Source organism: Culex pipiens, chromosome 1, assembly GCF_016801865.2.
Source record: "Culex pipiens pallens isolate TS chromosome 1, TS_CPP_V2, whole genome shotgun sequence".
NCBI lineage: Eukaryota > Metazoa > Arthropoda > Insecta > Diptera > Culicidae > Culex > Culex pipiens.
In genome coordinates, this window is record NC_068937.1 from 4,488,452 (window position 1) to 4,508,351 (window position 19,900).

At 33.6% G+C, this 19,900-nt stretch overlaps 4 protein-coding genes across 5 annotated transcripts in view; 2 read left to right on the top strand and 2 right to left on the bottom strand.

Annotated features, from left to right (window-relative positions):
- LOC120432274 (uncharacterized) overlaps positions 1–5,103 on the bottom strand; it is an 85,159-nt gene extending 80,056 nt beyond the window's left edge. Inside the window, exons 1-2 of one of the 2 annotated variants that reach the window (XM_052708981.1) lie at positions 4,868–5,103; positions 4,717–4,802 (exon numbers count right to left, since the gene is read on the bottom strand). In XM_052708981.1, the coding sequence (XP_052564941.1) occupies positions 4,722–4,802; positions 4,868–5,020 (234 nt within the window). In that variant the 5' untranslated portion in view covers positions 5,021–5,103 and the 3' untranslated portion in view covers positions 4,717–4,721. Of the gene's footprint in view, positions 1–4,649; positions 4,803–4,867 lie in introns of those variants that run through there. The other variant, XM_039597457.2, reaches the window with a different exon arrangement.
- LOC128093133 (uncharacterized) overlaps positions 1–19,900 on the bottom strand; it is a 356,259-nt gene that overhangs the window by 225,491 nt on the left and 110,868 nt on the right. The gene's annotated exons all lie outside the window — the stretch shown is intronic.
- On the top strand, positions 2,771–4,573 carry LOC120432294 (serine/threonine-protein kinase ULK3). Its single transcript, XM_039597480.1, has 2 exons — positions 2,771–3,048; positions 3,105–4,573. The coding sequence occupies exons 1-2, from the start codon at positions 2,950–2,952 to the stop codon at positions 4,464–4,466; spliced, it is 1,461 nt and encodes a 486-aa protein (XP_039453414.1). The 5' UTR covers positions 2,771–2,949; the 3' UTR covers positions 4,467–4,573.
- LOC120432303 (uncharacterized) lies at positions 8,185–9,877 on the top strand. The gene is made up of 3 exons (XM_039597489.2): positions 8,185–8,411; positions 8,562–9,578; positions 9,642–9,877. Exons 1-3 carry the CDS (start codon positions 8,280–8,282, stop codon positions 9,798–9,800), a joined length of 1,308 nt encoding a protein of 435 aa, XP_039453423.1. The 5' UTR covers positions 8,185–8,279; the 3' UTR covers positions 9,801–9,877.

Consider the following 19,900-nt stretch of genomic DNA (forward strand, 5'->3'; position numbering starts at 1 on the left):
CGTTTTCAAAACTGTGTAGCGAATAGTCATTATTGTTTTAATGTTTTTAGGATAATAAATATAGGACAGGTACTGTTAAAATTAGCGTGTTTTTTTAATAGTTTGAAAGAAATTCCCTGAAATACTGACAGGATAATGTGTGTAAAATGTTTCGTTCAATAATATTTGTTTCCTCAAATGTCTTAATATTCTCTGATTTCATATTTTATTTTTCCTTATTGTTAAGATTTTCAAAATAAAAAAAACATCTTAAGATTTTTTTTAAATTCTTGGGTTTTAAAATGCTTTCAAAATAGAAAAAAATAAAAAAGCATTTTTAAATTCGACAAACATCAAAATACCGAAAAATTCTGATAAAATCTGAATATTCAAAAATGATTAATTTATTCAAATTTCAAAAATTATTTGAATTCTAAATATTTAAAAAAAACTTTGAATTCAATTTTTTTAAAGTCAAAAAATACTAAATATTCTTAAAAATGCTCAAAATTTCGCATTTTTTCTCAATTCTTATATTCCTGAAAATCTTAAATGCTAATAAAACAAGTTAATAAAATATTAAAACTTCTTTAATATTCAAAATTATTATTATTATTATTTTTTAAAGTCTCAAATATAATTATAAATTATTTATCAAACTTGAACCATAAGTATTTTTCTAATTTTTGACTTCTCAAAATGAAAAAATATAAGATTTTCAAAATTATTTGAATTTAAAAATTCTTGAAAATTTAAAACAATATCTTCTATTTTTTGTATTTGTAATACAATTAAAAATTTCAAACACTTTAAAATGTTAAAATGCTTAAAATTCTTAACATTATAAAAACAATAAAAAATCATGAATTTCTTCAAAATGTAAGCTTTCTTAAAAATCATTGACTTCCTAAAAAAAATTAAAATTCTATAAATTTTAATTGTTTTGAAATTTTAAGATTCTTTAATACTGTTAAAACTCCACAAAAAATCAAAACTGTTTCAATATCTTAAAATTCTTAAAATGTTTAAACATTTTATTAGCTTTTTTTTTTTTTTATTCTTAAAACTTTTTTATTGCCAAACACTCTTAAATTCTTGAGATTGAATTTTTTTCTGCTATAAATTAATATTATTTTCATAATTTTACAATTTTTAAAATAAAACTTAAAATTCTAATAATCTCAAAGAAACATTATTTCTTTTATTATTTTTTTATTTTATCCGTAAAAAAATATACACACCAAAAATTGTAAACAAAAACACAATTGAACATAAATTTTTTTGGTTCAAAAATTTTGAAATTTTCAAAACTCTATAACTTTTTTGATATTCTTAAATGTTTAAATTGGTATTGATACTAAAATTAAAAAATGTCAAAGAATTTTAACATTCTTTAAAATTTTACATAAAAAAATTAACATTTTTTAGGCTTAAAATTTTAAGAAGTCTTAAAACTATTTAATTGTCAGGCATTATTAAATTCTTGAGACTTTAAAATTATGTTTTCTATTATGAAAATTCTTATTGGTTTTATAATTTAACAATTTTTAAAATAAAACTTAAAATTCCAAAATCTTAAAGCAACATCATTTTTCAAAATATTTTTTTCAAATTTTACCCGAAAAAATTAAACACACCAAAAATTGTTAAAAATTTTATCATATATATTTTTTTTTGTTTCCAAATTTTAAAAGTTAAACTTTTTTTTTAATCTGCAAGTTCTTAAATTGTTGTTACATTTTAAAAGCTTATAATTTTTATTTTTTTAGAAAATTTCAGAGAGATTCCATAATTTTTGATTATTTCCATAATTTAAAATAATAGTCCCTGGCGGAATACAGTGAACATTTTTTTCGCTAATTATCTTCTTTATTCAATGTTTATCACTTTCCAATGTTTCTCACCATGAGACATGTGTTGCTCTAAAATTGAAATAATTAAATTTCAAAGAAATCTAAAAAATATATTTTTTAAATTTTATTGTCAAAAAAAACTTATCAGAAATTGTAAAATGATACTTTAAAATTTAAAAATTGCTATTGGTTCCAAAATTTGAAAAAGTTATAGAAGTTTAATATTCTTTCAAAATTTAAAAATCATAAATTGCTTATTAACATTTTATAAGCTTTAAATTTGTAAAATTCTTAGAATTTCTGAAATTCGTGGAATTTGCAAATTTTTGGGATTCTAAAATTCCTTTTTTTTTCTTGAAATTATCACTGTTCTTCTAATTTTACAATTTAAAGAAAGTAAAGTCTTTAAGAAATCTTAAATTATTTGATTTTTTTTAAATTTTAGTGTTAAAACATTTTACTCACCGAAAATTGTTAGAAATTGTTAGTCCTTGTGGACAATTATCCACACAAAAAAACTTAATGTACGTAAACGTATTTTTTATCTTAAAATTCTACAACACTGTCCTATTTATTTGTTTTTGAAAATATTAGCTAAATTTCAAGTTGGTTTTCGCCGCGGCCCATTTATGAATTAAAATAGTACTGTTTTTGCATCAAAATAAAAAAAAAATATGTTAATAGTTTTCGATGGGTATTATAACACATTTCATTTGTTTGTTTCGATAGTACTTAAAATAAGATTCAATGATCTAAAATTCAATTCTAAAATTCCATGAGTTTAAAAAAAATCATAATTGCAAACACAAATTTTATCAGCGCATCAGCCCTCGCCCCATTAAACGTGCAATGTTTTGACGTTGAAACGTTTCAACCTTGTTGTGGAGGGGCGGGGAACGGATGGTGGATGAACTCGCGATAAGAGCCGAACCGTCATCATAACAACGCGCAGTTCAAAACAAAAGAAACTTTCCCGTTTTTGGCCTTTTCGACAAAGAAGTTTTTAAATTAGTGACACAATTTTTCGTAGATTTGTGTGCAATGAAATGACAAAATTTTACTAAGACCAACATGGTGGAGTAGTGTTTCGAGGGGTTTCCGAACTTCCGGCCGCGCGATGGCGCAGCCATCTCCTCGCCCGGACATTTCCGCGTACCAGATGCTGGAACGCATCGGCAGCGGTTCGTACGCCACGGTCTACCGCGCAATGCTGAAGGTTAGTTGGGTTTATTTTGAGGATTTTATTAGCTACTTCCGGTTTATGACTTCCAGAGCACGAAGGAGATCTTCGCGATCAAGTGCGTCGAGAAGGCGTCGCTGTCCAAGTCCGCGGTGGACAATATCATTACGGAGATCAGCTTGCTGAAAAAGCTGAAGCACGAGCACATCGTGGAGATGCGGGACTTTTTGTGGGACGATCGGTTTATTTACATCGTGATGGAGTACTGTGCGGGGGGGAGTTTGCACGGGTACATCCGGGTCAAGCAGAAGCTGAACGAAACGACTTGTCGGGTGTTTTTGAGGCAGTTGTCGTTGGCGTTGCGGTACATGAGGGAGAACGACGTCAGTCACTTTGACTTTAAGCCGCAGAATCTGCTGCTGGCGAAGGGACCGGGTCCTGGGGGGTTCCGGCTGAAGGTGGCGGACTTTGGGTTTGCGCAGCATTTGAGGTTAGGGCAGGAGAATACGTCGGTGAAGGGATCGCCGCTGTACATGGCTCCGGAAGTGCTGCTGAAGCACTGTTACGACGCGACGGCGGATTTGTGGAGCATCGGGGTCATTCTTTACGAGTGTTTGTTTGGACGGGCTCCGTACAGTTCGCAGACATTTCAGGAGCTGGTTGACAAGATCCGTGCGAATCGACGCATTGAGATTCCGAAAACGGTGAAGATTTCAGTTGAGTGTGAAGATCTTCTGACGAGACTGCTTCAGCGATCGCCACGTGATCGTATCAGCTTCGAGGAGTTCTTCAAGCATGCGTTCCTGGATCTTGAACACGCCCCTTCCGAGGAGAACCTCGAGAGGGCGATCGGACTCATCAACGATGCGATCGAGCTGGACAAGCGGCAGGAGTACGACGCCGCCTACAAGCTGTACTGCAAAGGTCTGCAGTACTTCGTTCCGATCATTCAAGCCGAAACTTGCCCGAACAAGAAGCAAATCCTCCGTCAGCGCGTCCAGACGTACCTGAACCGGGCCGAAGAGATCAAACATTCCTTTCAATCCGAACCGGAACCGGAAACCCCCGCCTCCAGTTCCAAATCCCCGCAGAAACCATCCGCTCGCATCCAGCAGATCCAGCGGGCCCTCCAACCCTCGGAAAACTACCAGCAACTACTCGTCCTGGCCGCGTCCAGTCCGGACCTCAAATCCGCCCTCGAAATCGGCCGCCAGGCCGAACTCTACGCTCTCGAAAACAAGCTGGACACGGCGCTGGACTCGTACAAGACGGCTCTGGGTGCCCTAATGCCTCTCCTGTCCGCGGAACCTCGAGGTTCCCGGCGACGGGATCTCCTCCACGCGCAGATCGTCTGCTGGATGGAGGCCGCCGAACAGATCAAAACCGTCCGCTCGGCGCAGATCCTCGAGGAGATGGACGCCGTCGCAACCGGGTACAACTGTTGCGTTCAGTGAGATTTCGATTCAAGCTTTTGCTTTTTTCACGTGTGTGCCTGTTACGTTTGTTTGTTTTTAGTATGACACGCTAGTATTCTTTGTAATAAACTCTATGATTGAATCTACTTCTTAAATCTAGAAAGAAAACAATGACAGATTGACAGTTGACAGATGTTTCTCAATTTCCCTTACAAAACAAACTTTTACTATTGGTTTCAACGTTTTATTTACATTCACATTAAAAATATCTAAAACTCCCCCCAATCGACCATCCTACTTGGCCGCCACGTCTTTAATTTCCGGCGCAGAACCACCCTCCTCCTTGGTAAACATCTTCCAGAACTTCCTGGCGGCCTAAAAAGAAGAAAACAACATTAAAACCCCACCCCCATCGACTCTGCCCCGCGCCCAAAATTCACCGAAACGATCGGCAGCTCGTCCTTTTGCTGGTGCTTCGGCACCAGCGCCTCGTTCTTGTGCAGCACGAACCAGCCCCAGTGCATGCCGACGAGGGCCGGAATCATCACGATCGTCACGCTCCACCGGTTCAGGAAACCCTTCACGCCGGTCATCCTAGAAAGTTTCAAATTGTGGCTGCAAATGATTACACAAAAGATGGTAACTGTTTTGAAATGCACGGAAGAGGGGGTTTGTTTTGGTTTGTGGTGGCGCAGTTGTCAAATTAGAGCGGTGAAATGTTTCAGCCGGGGAGGTTTTCGAACACTTCCAGACGGGGGGTTATTCAAAGATGGGGTTGCCAGTTTTTGTTAATTTTATAAACTTTATATATCTGGAGTTTTTTTTTGAAAATGACCAATAAACCAAATTTTCAGTTTTTGCTTTTTGGGTGTTTTTCAATACCCCTAGGGCTTTTGTTAATTTGATTTGGTTAACCGCGGTGTTTTTTCTTGAAATAATTCGAACTGTCAAAAATCCACCAAAGCATCTACCGGTGGATAATTTTCTACCACAGATTTTTTTGCGATCAATGTGGTTAGATGCTTTGGTGGATTTTTGACAGTTCGAATTATTTCAAGAAAATTCACCGCGGTTAACCAAATTAAATTAACAAAAGCCCTAGGGGTATTGAAAAACACCCAAAAAGCAAAAACTGGAAATTTGGTTTATTGGACCTTTTCAAAAAAAACTCCAGATATTTTGATAGAAAAATAAAATTTGATTTTGGAACACAATATTTTCTTAAATGTTAGAAATTTAGATAAAAATGAGATTTGAGAATTTCAACAAAATAGTTTTTTTTTAAGAAAGTCCGATAAAACCCATTTTTTATTTATTGCTTTGTGGGTGCTTTTGATTATCTTTGTCTCAAGGCGGTTTCAAAAACACCCAAAAATGAAACTTTTGTTTGTTGGACAATAATTTCAAGCAAAAAAACTCCAGAATTCTATTGATTTCAAGGAAATTTAAAGAGTTTGTGAAATTTGAGGAATGAAGAGAATTCGAGAAAAAACGAGATTAAATATTTATGAATATAATGTTTATTCATTAAAGATCTTGGAAAATAAGAATAAAAATAATTTTCAAAAATCAAAACTTTCCAGTTTTAAATTTAATAATCTATATAAATATATAAAAAAATCGGTGGTTTTGTTCGAACGCGAATCAGTTCAATACGGAACAACGGGTCGATGCGCTTTTTACTGCATTGGGTTCGTATAAGCCCAAGGAAGGTTTATACGCTAACTAATTGACACTTTGGCCACTCTGGAACCGATTCCGGAGCATCGGCAAATTGTATGGAAAAAGTTACGTAAAATAAAGTTTTGATCACAGGAGGCTGAAAAAGCAAAAAGGCTAAAACGTCAAAAACGAAAAAAGGCAAAACGAAGTTTGTCGGGTAAGGTTTGTTTTAAAAAAAAGAATTTAAATTTTCAGAATAAAACATTTTTAGATTTATAATTCTGGAAACTACTGAATTTAAATCTTAAGAAATTTTAACTATAGAATTTAAAATCGAAGAATCAGAAATATTAGAAAAGGAATTTAAAAATTTCAAATGATAGAATTCTGAAATAACAAAATTTGAAATTTGACGCATCGAGAAGATTGACATCTCGATAGGAATATTGCTACAGCTGTCAATAATTTTTTCCGAGCATTTTTCAGTCCCTTCAAGAAGCATGCTTTGATTTTTCGTTCTCTAATTTAATACCTCCCGCTCTCGACGGTCAATATCGACAACGAGAGAGTCTACTGTGATATCATTTCTAGTAATTTTTTAAATTCCAGAACCTTAAAATTTTAGAATTTTAAAATATCAGAATTTAAATTTGTAGAATTAGAAGTTTTTGAATTTCAAATCATAGAAAAACAACTCAGAATTTGAAACTTTAGAATTAAGTACATTGAAAAAGTTTAAATTTTTATAAAAACTTAAGAATTTGAAAATTTTAAAACATTTAAATTTTGAAAATAAAAAAATTTAGATTGTATTTTTTCTTAAGGACATGAGAATATTTTTTTATTTTTAAAATGACAGAATTTTATTTTTTTTAACTTCAATTAAAATGATACAATATTGACTAATAGAATGTAAAATTATAGAATTTACCACTTCAGAAACGAAAAATTAGAATTTGTAAACTCAAATTTAGAATATCATACCTGGATTTTTTAAAATTGAAAATTAAAGAATAATAAAATTTTTGAACATGAAAATTGAGAAATTTAATTATTTAAGCATTTAATAGTGTGAGCATTGTAAAACTTGTAATCGCAAATTCTACAGCTCATGAAATTACCGGATTTCAAATTAGAGAATTACAAATTTCTGAACTTCTGACATAAGAATTTAACAAGTTAGAATTTCCTTGCTCGACAAAAAAAATGATGTTTATGAATTACTTTCTCAAAATTTTATAATTTTAGAATTCTTAAGTTTTAGAATTTTGGAATTTTAGAATTTTAGAATTTTAGAATTTTAGAATTTTAGAATTTTTGAATTTTTGAATTTTTGAATTTTTGAATTTTTGAATTTTTGAATTTTTAAATTTTTGAATTTTTGAATTTTTGAATTTTTGAATTTTAGAATTTTAGAATTTTAGAATTTTAAAATTTTAGAATTTTTGAATTTTAGAATTTTTGAATTTTTGAATTTATGAATTTATGAATTTTAGAATTTTTGAATTTTTGAATTTTTGAATTTTAGAATTTTAGAATTTTAGAATTTTAGAATTTTAGAATTTTAGAATTTTAGAATTTTAGAATTTTAGAATTTTAGAATTTTAGAATTTTAGAATTTTAGAATTTTAGAATTTTAGAATTTTAGAATTTTAGAATTTTAGAATTTTAGAATTTTAGAATTTTAGAATTTTAGAATTTTAGAATTTTAGAATTATAGAATTTTAGAACTTGAAAATTTTAGAATTTTAGAGTTGTTTTTTAAATTTGTAGACATTAGAAATTTTAAAAGAATTTTATATTTTTTTTATTTTGAGAAAAATTTGAAAAAATTTTAATTTTTTGAGGATTAGTTTTAAATTTTTCGAGTTTTTTAATTCAAGTACTTAATATGTTTTTCACAATTTTGAAATGTAATAATTAATATTTTTTTAAATAAAGTTTTTTTTTGAAATTTCGTAATTTTCAAATTTGAAAATAAATAATATTTAACAATAGTGCACAAATAATTTCTTTGCTGGCAACCCTTCTTAATCCCAAAGTTCGAAACATTTCGAACACCGTCCCCCGCTGACAGCGATTTGTTTACCAACAACAAATTCCGTCGCAGATTCGCGCTTCCAAGTAAATGTTTGTGTTTTGATTTCGTTTAAAAAAAAAACAGATTTGTTTATTCCACCCCGAAGCGCCATGACCAGCAGCTGGTCCACCGAGGAGACGAACCTGCTGATCCGGAAGCGGCTCGAGATGTTCGGCTGCGCCCGATCGGACAAAGTTTACGACCAGATTTCGCTGTGGCTCGCCGAGGAGCACAACTTCTATGTGAGTTCTGATTTGTTATTGTTTTCGTTGCAGGTTTCCCCGGGAGGGGATCGCTTGGAGTGAGTGAGTGGGATGCACTGTTTGTTTACAAAATGGGGGGGAGGGTTTGGAAATGCCAAATTTGACGCTGGAATGATGGTTTTCCCGCAGAAAAATGCCGCCGCGTGCCAGACCCGGTTCAACAACGTGCTCAAAACGTACCGGTCCTGCGTGAAGCGGGTCAATTCCGGGGGATTCCTGTGCAAGATTCGGTTCCCGTTCTTTGACATCTTTCACGAGTACTACAGCAAGCAGCAGGGAGGAGGAGGCGGGGTCGAGTCCAGCGCGAGCAGCGGGGAAAGTCCCGCCGGAAGTAAATGCAAGTCGGAGATCTTCCTGGAGGACATGTTCGAGGACAGTTCGTACGGGGGAGGAGGCGGGTTGGGCGATCCGACGGGGCCTTCGGTGGAGAGCATGCTGATGGATTCGATGCACACGGACGTGGACTTCCACAGCGGGGATTCTCCGCAGGATCGAGGAGACGACGAACTGACCACGTCCCTCACGGCCACCAACGGAGGAACGGTGGAAGATCTCAAGCTGCGCCTTATGGAACAGAAGCTCCTGTACTACACCAATCAGAACATGCTCCTGCAGATGAAACAGGTTCACTACCGGCAAAAGGAGCAGGACCGAGCCCGGGGCCAGCTCATAGCCGAAGAGATCCTCCGCGTCCTCAAAGGAATTCACAGCTGCCTCAAAAAGACCGCCGACCTTCGGGTAACTCAAAAGGAGCCCGAAAGCAAACCCCTTCCCGTTCAAATCCCGGAAGAACCCGACCAAAAACCCGATCTCAAAGAGCAAGACGAACAGCTCGAAGAGGAGGAAGCGGAAGAGGAAGAGCTGGAGGAACCGGAAGCTGGAGGCCTCCACCTCTACGTAGAATCTGACGAAGACGACGACGTCGTGGAGGAAAACGGCATGGACGTACAGCAACCGCCAAGCAGTCCGGAACGGACCGCCAAAAAGGAAGTCGGAAGACTGAAAGTCCGCAAAAACATCTTCCCACCGTGGAACCGCATCCAAACGGTACTCCTGATCAAGATTCACTGCGATCTGAGGCCGAAATTCAAGGGTTACAACCTGTTCGAGTGCGTCTCGAACAAGCTGATCGAGCTGCACATCAACGTGAGTTGTTTTAGCTAGAAAATCAGTTAAAAATAACTAAACATTTGCTTGTTTGTATTGTAGCGAACGCCGCGGGATTGCCGGACGCGGTGGAACAACCTGTTCCGGACGTACAAGGACTGCCGGAGCAGGCTGCGGGTGAACGAAAAGGCCGCGGTAAAGTTTGAGTACTTTGACGAGATCGACGCGTACTTTAAGGACAAGGAGTTTGTGGCGTTGTGATAGTGGTTGGTTGTTGGAAGAGTTGAGGACGCGTCGACTGCGAATAAAATGTTGATGAGAATGTTGTAAATAATTGACGGATTTTTGTTTTATTTATTAGTTGAAGAGGTAAAAAATCTATTTTTTTTGTATTATGCCAACCTTGATGTAAACCCCATTGTACCGCTGTAAATAGAGCCCAAATGACAGTTCGTGCAGTCGTTGGACCGACGGCCAGTCAGCGATAACATTTTTTTTGAAAATGTCCAATAAACCAAATTTCCAGTTTAAGCTTTTTGGGTGTTTTTGAAACCGCCTTGAGGCAGGGGTATTAAAAAACACCCAAAAAGCAAAAACTGAAAATTTGGTTTATTGGACCTTTTCAAAATAACTCCAGATATTCTCTCCGCAACAGCGGTCGCAGTTTCTCCGGTGTTGGGAATTCTTCCCGGACGATATCGAGTGCTCACACTTTTAACATCCAATTCGAGTTCTGTGACTCTGCTTTAGTCGAATTTGAATAGTTGATTGCCTATTACATTACGAAATGCATTTTCTCAATATTTTAAGTTCGCAATTTTGGCCGCCAGCTTGAGCTGTTCTTCATATAAAACAAAACTAATGTAATAAAAAAATTACAAAATTTACAAAATTTACAATATTTCCAAAATTTACAAAAATAGCAAAATTTACAAAAATAACAAAATTTACAAAATTTACAAAATTTACAAAATTGACAAAATTTACAAAATTTACAAAATTTACAAAATTTACAAAATTGACAAAATTTACAAAATTTACCGAATTGCCAATTTTGTCAAAATTGTCATAATTGTCATAATTGTCAAAATTGCCAAAATTGTCAAAATTGTCAAAATTTACAAAATTTACAAAATTTACAAAATTTACAAAATTTACAAAATTTACAAAATTTACAAAATTTACAAAATTTACAAAATTTACAAAATTTACAAAATTTACAAAATTTACCAAATTGCCAATTTTGTCAAAATTGTCAAAATTGGCAAAATTACCAAAATTGTCAAAAATGTCAAAATTGTCAAAATTGTCAAAATTGTCAAAATTGACAAAATTGACAAAATTGACAAAATTGACAAAATTGAAAAAAATGTCAAAATTGTTAAAATTGTCAAAATTCTCAAAATTCTCAAATTTCTCAAAATTGTCAAAATTGTCAAAAATGACAAAATTGTCAAAATTGTCAAAATTGGCCAAATTGTCAAAATTGACAAAATTGTCAAAATTGACAAAATTGACAAAATTGTCAAAATTTTCAAAATTTTCAAAATTGTCAAAATTGTCAAAATTGTCTAAATTGTCTAAATTGTCCAATTGTCAAAATTGTTAAAATTGTCAAAATTGTCAAAATTGACGAAAATTGTCAAAATTGCCAAAATTGACAAATTGATGAAATTGACAAAATTAAAAAAAAAGACCAAATTGTCAAAATTGTCAACATTGTCAAAACTGTCAAAATTGACAAAATTAATGAAATTGGCAAAATTGAAAAAAATACGAAATTTTCAACATTGACAAAATTGTCAAAATCGTTAAAATTTTTCAATCAAAATCGTCAAAATTGTCAAAATTGTCAAATTGTCAAAATTGTCAAAATTGTCAAAATAGGCAAAATTGTCAAAATTTACAAAATTGACAAAATTAAAAAAAAATAAGAAAATCGTAAAAACTGTAAAAATTGTAATAAATGTAAAAATTGTAAAAATTGTAAAAAAATTAAAAAATTTAAAAATTGTAAAGATCGTAAAAAATTTAAAAATTGTAAAAATTGAAAAAAATAAATTAAAAATTGAAAAAATTGTAAAAATTATAAACATTATAAAAATTGCAAAAAATATTAAAATTTTTAAAAGTTTTAAAATTGTAAAATTTGTTAAAATTGTCACTGTTGTCAAAATTGTCAAAATTGTACAAAAATTCAAATTGTCAAAATTGCCAAAATTGTAAACATTTCCAAAAACAAACAAGAAAATGACGATTATTTTAATGAATTAATGAAAATTAATTCATTTTTCAAATTGAAAAATACATTTGAGCAGTTCTCTACGGAATCGGTCTTTTTTCTTTAATTTTAATTTTTGTATTTTTTAATCCGGCTGAAACTTTTTTGGTGCCTTCGGTATGCCCAAAGAAGCCATTTTGCATCATTAGTTCGTTCATTTAATTTTCCATACAAATTTGGCCGCAGAAAATTCAAAAATCTGTATCTTTTGAAGGAATTTTTTGATCGATTTGGTGTCTTCGGCAAAGTTGTAGGTATGGATATGGACTACACTGAAAAAAATGATACTCGGTAAAAAAAAATTTGGTGATTTTTTATTTAACTTTTGTCACTAAAACTTGATTTGCAAAAAAATACTATTTTTATTTTTTTTATTTTTTTGATATGTTTTAGAGGACATCAAATGACAACTTTTCAGAAATTTCCAGAATGGGCAAAAAATCTTTGACCGAGTTATGATTTTTTGAATCAATACAGATTTTTTCAAAAAATTGAAATATTGGTCGCAAATTTTTTTTAACTTCAGTTTTCGATGTAAAATTGAATTTGCAATCAAAAAGTACTTTAGTGAATTTTTGATAAAGTGCACCGTTTTCAAGTTATAGCCATTTTTAGGTAACTTTTTTGAAAATAGTCGCATTTTTTCATTTTTTTAAATTAGTGTCCAAGTTTGCCCACCTTTGAAAAAAATATTTTTGAAAGCTGAGAAAATTCTCTATATTTTGCTCTATTGAACTTTGTTGATACGACCCTTAGTTGCTGAGATATTGCCATGCAAAGGTTAAAAAACAGGAAAATTGATGATTTCTAAGTCTCACCCAAACAACCCACAATTTTCTAATGTCGATATCTCAGCAACTAATGGTCCTATTATTGTCCGTTTCTTTCAAAGGTACACGCCGCGCGGCATTTCAGAATATGCCATAGACATTGTTGCCAGCGATTTTCTGCACTTTTGGTGCAATATAAAACATACCTGACAACAATGCCAGGCGATTCGAAGAAGAAGATCAACAAAAACAAAACGCGCAGTATGGGATTTGACAGCACGCATTTGCCGAAAGTGCGGCGCGTCGTTTCGAGGCTGGTTTGCCGCGTGTCTTTTTCGGGAATACGCGCAATAACAATGTTAAAATATGAAACATTCGTAAAATTTCTCGATCTTTTCGAAAAAAATATTTTCAAAAATTTAAAATCAAGACTAACATTTCAAACGGGCCAAACATTTAATATTATTTATTATTATGTTATTTATTTTTTATTATTATTTTTTCTTATTAAAGTTTAAGAATATTTATATTTAAAAAAATGTATAAATTTTTATTCACGTTTGACGTTTGACATTCAGGTACTTTCATTTAGGCACACACAAAAAATCACAATAAAACGAACCATATGCAAAACAACAAGCCAGGAGTCAATCCCCCTTTTTCCTCCCTAAACGGCCACTAAATCGTCGATGATGTCCCTCTTGTATGTCCAACGTGTTGTAAATAAATGTCATCGCCTGCTGTGCCCAATGTCCTCTGTTCCTATACCTTTATTTGTGTGTGTGCTAGGACATGTAAGTATCGTCCTTTCCTCAATTTTTTTTTTGCAACTTGTGCCAATCTATTCCGTTCGATTGTTTGGTCTATTTTTAGTCGATTCAACAGAAAAAATAAAACTGCTCCTCACTATTTGCCTCTCTCTTTCTTTTTTTTCTCCTTTTTTCTGTTGTATTGTTCAATAGCCCCATTCCGACATTCAAAACAATCGTGTCCCATTGATTATGGGGATGATAAATCGCTGTCTTCCTGTTCCCCACGTGCCTCGTTTACGACTATTCAAATGTTGTGGAGAGAGAAAATGCTGGCAACACTGGTGCAGCTTTATTTACATTGAAGGACGATTTTGTTGTTTTTCTGTGGAGTACAACGTGCTGAAAAAGCAAAAATTGCTTGTTTTTCTGTGCTTCAGATTGTGATTTTTAAATGCAAAACGAGAATCGAATGAATTTTGCAGTTTTTGACAAGCTTATGCTGTAAACAAACATGTTTCTGCTTACAAAAACAAACCTAAACTGTGACCTCTTTAGAATGCAACTTGGTACGTTTTGGTCCATTCCAACCAGAGCAGACCTCTTTTCATGAATGGAAACCCTTTCAATATTTAATGACTGTGATCTAGCCTGCACAGAGAAGGACGAGGGTCAATATTTACTGGGGACAACCACATGCCGTCGGCATGGCCTACTGCTTCTAGGCTAAACCTGTGTCCGAAATTGAGCCAACTAAATTGACATTCGCAAATTGCGACGTGTTTACAAGCGTGTACGCGTCGCTTACAAAAGCTGCATTTTTGACAGCTCGGCGTCGTGCGGTTTTGCGGTTGCTGTCGGTCCGACAGCATCTGACAGTGTTTTGTTTTAAGGGTTTTCAGGTGTCACACTGAATCACAGAGTGCATGCATTTTTAATGTGACCCCCTACAGGTAGGCATCTTTTGGTCAAAGCAGGTCGTGCATTTTTTGTTGTTTTGCTTGCATTCATAAAACACGTGGTTTGTTTGTGCAGTGTAAGCAGCAGAAGATGGCGATGGTTTGCTGCAGGGGGAAAACAAGTGATGCTTGCTTGGATGGGTTTGTTTTCATTAGGGCTGACAGGGATAAGATGAAAACGTTTTTGGATGTGGCTGGTTTGTGACCTATTTTAAGGCTTTTTGAACGATTTAGAGCCTGAGGGAAAATCGATGGAATTTTTTTCGTTCTAGAAAATTTAAATTTATTTTTGTCATAAGGTTCTGTATTTATATCACCTTTGTAAATTTTGTAAGTTTTAACAATTTTGACATTTTTGCAGTTTTTACAATTTTAACAATTTTGACGATTTTGACAATTTTGACCATTTTGACAATTTTGACAAATTTGACAATTTTTAAACCTTTTACATTTTTAACATTTTTTACAATTTCTACACAATTTTTACAATTTTTAAAATTTACAATTTTTACAACTTTTACAATTTTTACAATTTTTACAATTTTTACAATTTTTACAATTTTTACAATTTTTACAATTTTTACAATTTTTAGAAATTTCGTAATTTTTTTTTATTTTGTCATTTTTGTATATTTTGTAAATTTTATCAATTTTGTCAATTTTGACAATGTTGACAATGTTGACAATTTTGATAATTTTGACAATTTTGACAATTTTGACAATTTTGACAATTTTGACAATTTTGACAATTTTTGACAATTTTGTCAATTTTGACAATTTTGACAATTTTGACAATTTTGACAATTTTGACAATTTTTGACAATTTTGACAATTTTGACAATTTTGACAATTTTGACAATTTTGACAATTTTGACAATTTTGACAATTTTGACAATTTTGACAATTTTGACAATTTTAACAATTTTAACAATTTTGACAATTTTGACAATTTTGACAATTTTGACAATTTTGACAATTTTGACAATTTTGACAATTTTGACAATTTTGACAATTTTGACAATTTTGACAATTTTGACAATTTTGACAATTTTGACAATTTTGACAATTTTGACCATTTGACAATTTTGACAATTTTGACAATTTTGACAATTTTGACAATTTTGACAATTTTGACAATTTTTGACAATTTTGACAATTTTGACAATTTTGACAATTTTGACAATTTTGACAATTTTGACAATTTTGACAATTTTGACAATTTTGACAATTTTGACAATTTTGACAATTTTGACAATTTTGACAATTTTGACAATTTTGACAATTTTGACAATTTTGACAATTTTGACAATTTTGACAATTTTGACAATTTTGACAATTTTGACAATTTTGACAATTTTGACAATTGTGAAAATTTTGTCAATTTTGACAATTTTGACAGTTTTGACAATTTTGACAATTTTGACAATTTTGACAATTTTGACAATTTTGACAATTTTGACAATTTTGACAATTTTGACAATTTTGACAATTTTGACAATTTTGACAATTTTGACAATTGTGACAATTTTGTCAATTTTGACAATTTTGACAATTTTGACAATTTTGACAATTTTGTCAATTTTGTCAATTTTGTCAATTTTGACAATTTTGACAATTTTGACAATTTTGACAATTTTGACAATTTTGACAATTTTGACAATTTTGACAATTTTGACAATTTTGACAATTTTGACAATTTTGACAATTTTGACAATTTTGACAATTTTGAAAATTTTGACAATTTTGACAATTTTGACAATTTTGACAATTTTGACAATTTTGACAATTTTGACAATTTTGAAAATTTTGACAATTTAGACAATTTTGACAATTTTGACAATTTTGACAATTTTGACAATTTTGACAATTTTGACAATTTTGACAACTTTGAAAATTTTGACAATTTTGACAATTTTATCTTTTTACCAGAAAAAAAAATCAGTCTTACCTTGAGTCTTACATTGTTGCACGAACATCTTCAAATAAAATCGCTGAGAAATCACCATAAATGACACGTGGTAATCGGATATCACGCGGGAACGAATGACCAGGGTGGCGGGGTTTGCTTACTCATTTTTGCAATTACAATTATATCATTCAGGAACCACGTAAGATTTATCTGTCTGTGGTTGCAAAAGCTCAATCCGGCACGAACATTGTTGCCGCTGGCTCACGTGCTGCCGGAGCTGGTTTGAGCTTTGTTTTTGTGGTGAATGACTCAAATTAATACATTTTTCTTAAAGATTAGAACAAATAAAGCTAAAACTGAAACTTGACAGCTGACTCAACTAACGCGTCCAGACAGTGCTGCCATTATCGCAATTAGTAATGTAAACAATAGTTACAGGAAATAAAACAACAAACCCATTACACTAATCGATTACCGTGCTTACACAAAAGCAAGCAAAAACATGACCCGCGGGCACACTTAATCGGAACTAATCAAAGTAGACACGTAAACAAACAACGTCTGACAACTCAATCGCCGTCCGCACAAAGCCTACTTTGATGCGGCTGTGCGGTTTAGGGGCTTGTCAACGGCCACGCATGATCGCGGTGCGCGATCTCTCCAAGATTAATCGCCACCTGTCACTTTGATCTGTCAGTTGATTTGTCAGCGCCCGTGCACATTTTGTTCGTTCGTGGTTTTGCTCATGGAAATCAATTTGTAAATCACATGCCACTTTGAATCGATTGTTTTGTTTCTCATCCCCGATGGTTGATTTTAACGACTCGAGCTTTACTTGGCCATAAATTATGTGGAGCCGCGTGTGCCGGTTGTTAAAAAGGCCGGTGCAACTAAACGCGAGGTAGACAGAGAGAGAGAGAGGGGAAGTTCGTAAAAGGGGCATAATAAATGCACCTCATTCCATCAATGGTGTGATCGTCGCAGTTATCGTCAATTTGAATGCTCGCCGGCACTATGTGGAGAGTGACAGCTCTGTTGGACGCGTTGACGTTTCGTGAAGAGTTGTCAATTGCACGCTAATCTTAGGTCCACAAAGCAGGAAGAGAAAATTAGAGAAACGTCAAAATGGGTCGAAAATAGGAGCATCAACCCGTTAACGAAACTTAGGGCAAAAATAAGACGACCCACGAAGGGATTGGAAGGGGTTGGGTAATTGTCGAGAAATGAGTTATTGCGGCTCTGGGTCGGCGTTCGAATGTATGCGCGCCCGCATTTCCTAAACAAAATGCAGATTTATGGGATATTTACGAAATTAGGTTTTATTGGGTGCCCCCTCCCGTGGGGGTCATTTCGGGATGATTTAATTAGGTTTTAGTTTGGGTAGTTGGGTTTGTTTGTGTATTGGCTTGAAATTGAAAACAAAATGCAATTGCATTTCCCCTTAACCCGTAATTGAAGCTGTCAAATATTTTACTATTTTCACTCAAAACTGTGTACAAAGTAGTGCAATTTCAACTCTAATTAAAATCTTTCTCAAAATAAGCGTCTTAAAAACAGGCCAATTAAAAAAAACACTTATATTTGGTATCTAAATTAATTTCGAAGAGAGTTTTATTTGAATTTTGCTGGAATTTCTAGCCAAATTGCGAAAATCTATGTGTAATACTCAAAATGTGTGTTTAGAGTGTAGAAAAATGTGTCATCTGTGAAAAGTTCATACCAAATTAAATAGAATTTATTTATTTTTTATAATTTTTTTTCGTAAATCTCTAGATTTTTTTTGAAATGGTCCTTTAAACATATGAAACGCAATAGATTATAGAACTTTTTCAAAAAACAACTCTAGATCTCGACTGGAATCCCCGAACGATTGCGTCTTCGGCAAAAAAAATCACTGAAAAATTTAAAATGTAAAAAAATATTTTTGCACAAAGCTTTATATTTTTGAAATCAATAAAAAAAACAATTTTCGGTGATTTTTTACTTTTTTCAATTTGTAAACAATTTTTTTGAATTGTTTTAATCTGGAATTTTTTTAAAATATTATGTTAATTATTTTAATTGTAAAATTTGTAAAATTTGTAAAATTTGTAAAATTTGTAAAATTTGTAAAATTTGTAAAATTTGTAAAATTTGTAAAATTTGTGAAATTTGTAAAATTTGTAAAATTTGTAAAATTTGTAAAATTTGTAAAATTTGTAAAATTTGTAAAATTTGTAAAATTTGTAAAAATTGTAAAATTTGTAAAATTTGTAAAATTTGTAAAATTTGTAAAATTTGTAATTTTTTCAGGATAATTTCAGTTTCTTTCATCAATTCTTATATGCTGGACATTTTTTTAAAACAAACTCAACACGGTCATTAAAACTCATCAATTTATGAGTTACTTATTTTTGAGTAAATCGGTTTTGTCAAAATTAGAGTGATTTTCAATTAGTGTGTTTGAATCGTGTGTATGTGTCAAAAAGTGCGTCAAGAACAAAAACAAAAATTTCACGTCAAAGAAAATAATTTATTTTGAGAGTTAATCTTAACATTTTTGATTTCATATTTATAAAACCAAAACTTTAAAAAAGTAGGCATGGTCCACCCCACCACTCACCAACCATTCCGAGTTGTTTACCTTCCCTCGGTAATCAGACGACGGCGGCGGGCTCCCCAGATTTGGCAAAAGCTTGCAACACACTCGATTCTATTCTAGAGCCTGGCGCGGACCCGAAGAATTTCTCCCACGCGCTCTCTTGCTTTTGTACTCCAAGTTTGAGTGCGAGAGAGAGAGCGCGAGAGCCCGCGGGCAAAAAAAAAGTGGTCCGAATCTACCACGTGGGCGACGCATTTTAAGCTTGTTTTGACAGGTTTGTGACGGATTGTGGGTTGATTAGTGCGGAAGTTGTCAAAAATTGAGTCGTTTTAAGCTTAATTTGGGTGCGGAAGCTACCGGTGCAGTGATTAGCAATCAGTAGGCCGTGGGATTTTTTTCGCGCGCGCGCGCTTTCTCTCGCTCTCAAAAAGTTTGAGGCGCTCTCTCAAAAGAGAGCGAGCAATTCGAGCAGCTGCTCGAGTTTCGCTTTGGCGCGCACCGGAATCGTCGTCGTCGCCTACTAGAAAACACGAAGCGTGCAAGCACGCGACTTGACGGGAAGACTCGCGACTTGTCGTGGCAGGTTTCGAAAACGGGGATTCAGTTGCCGTTTGTCGCTCGTGCCGTCTGGTAGTGGTCGCGCGGAATCCTGCCTGGTCAACCGAGGAAGAAAGCGCCCTCTTCCCACATACACACACACACACGTACACGGAACGCACACACACATGATAACACAGACACACGCGCGCCGTCACAGCCTACTATCACTGCTGGACTGCTTGGATTTTCACCTGTCAGTTGGTTCTTGAACTTGTAAAAGCAACCCAATTTTGGATTATCGGGAAAGTTTGACGTTTGCGCGTGTGAAAGGACGACCTCGTCGCGTGTGTTGCCTAAATTTAGGGGGTTTCTCGGCGACGGTGGCGCGCTCTATTAGGCAAAGCCTCCTTTGGGGTGAAACCCAAGAGTGTGCGGTGAGTGCAGGCGTGAAATAGATTTAACCATAGTCGGCGGGTGTGTGAGTGTGTGGCGTTTTAAATGGTGGAAGCAAATGTGAGTCTAGCAAGGAAATCCGATAGTGACGGGGTTTGTTTATATATTCAGAATGTTGT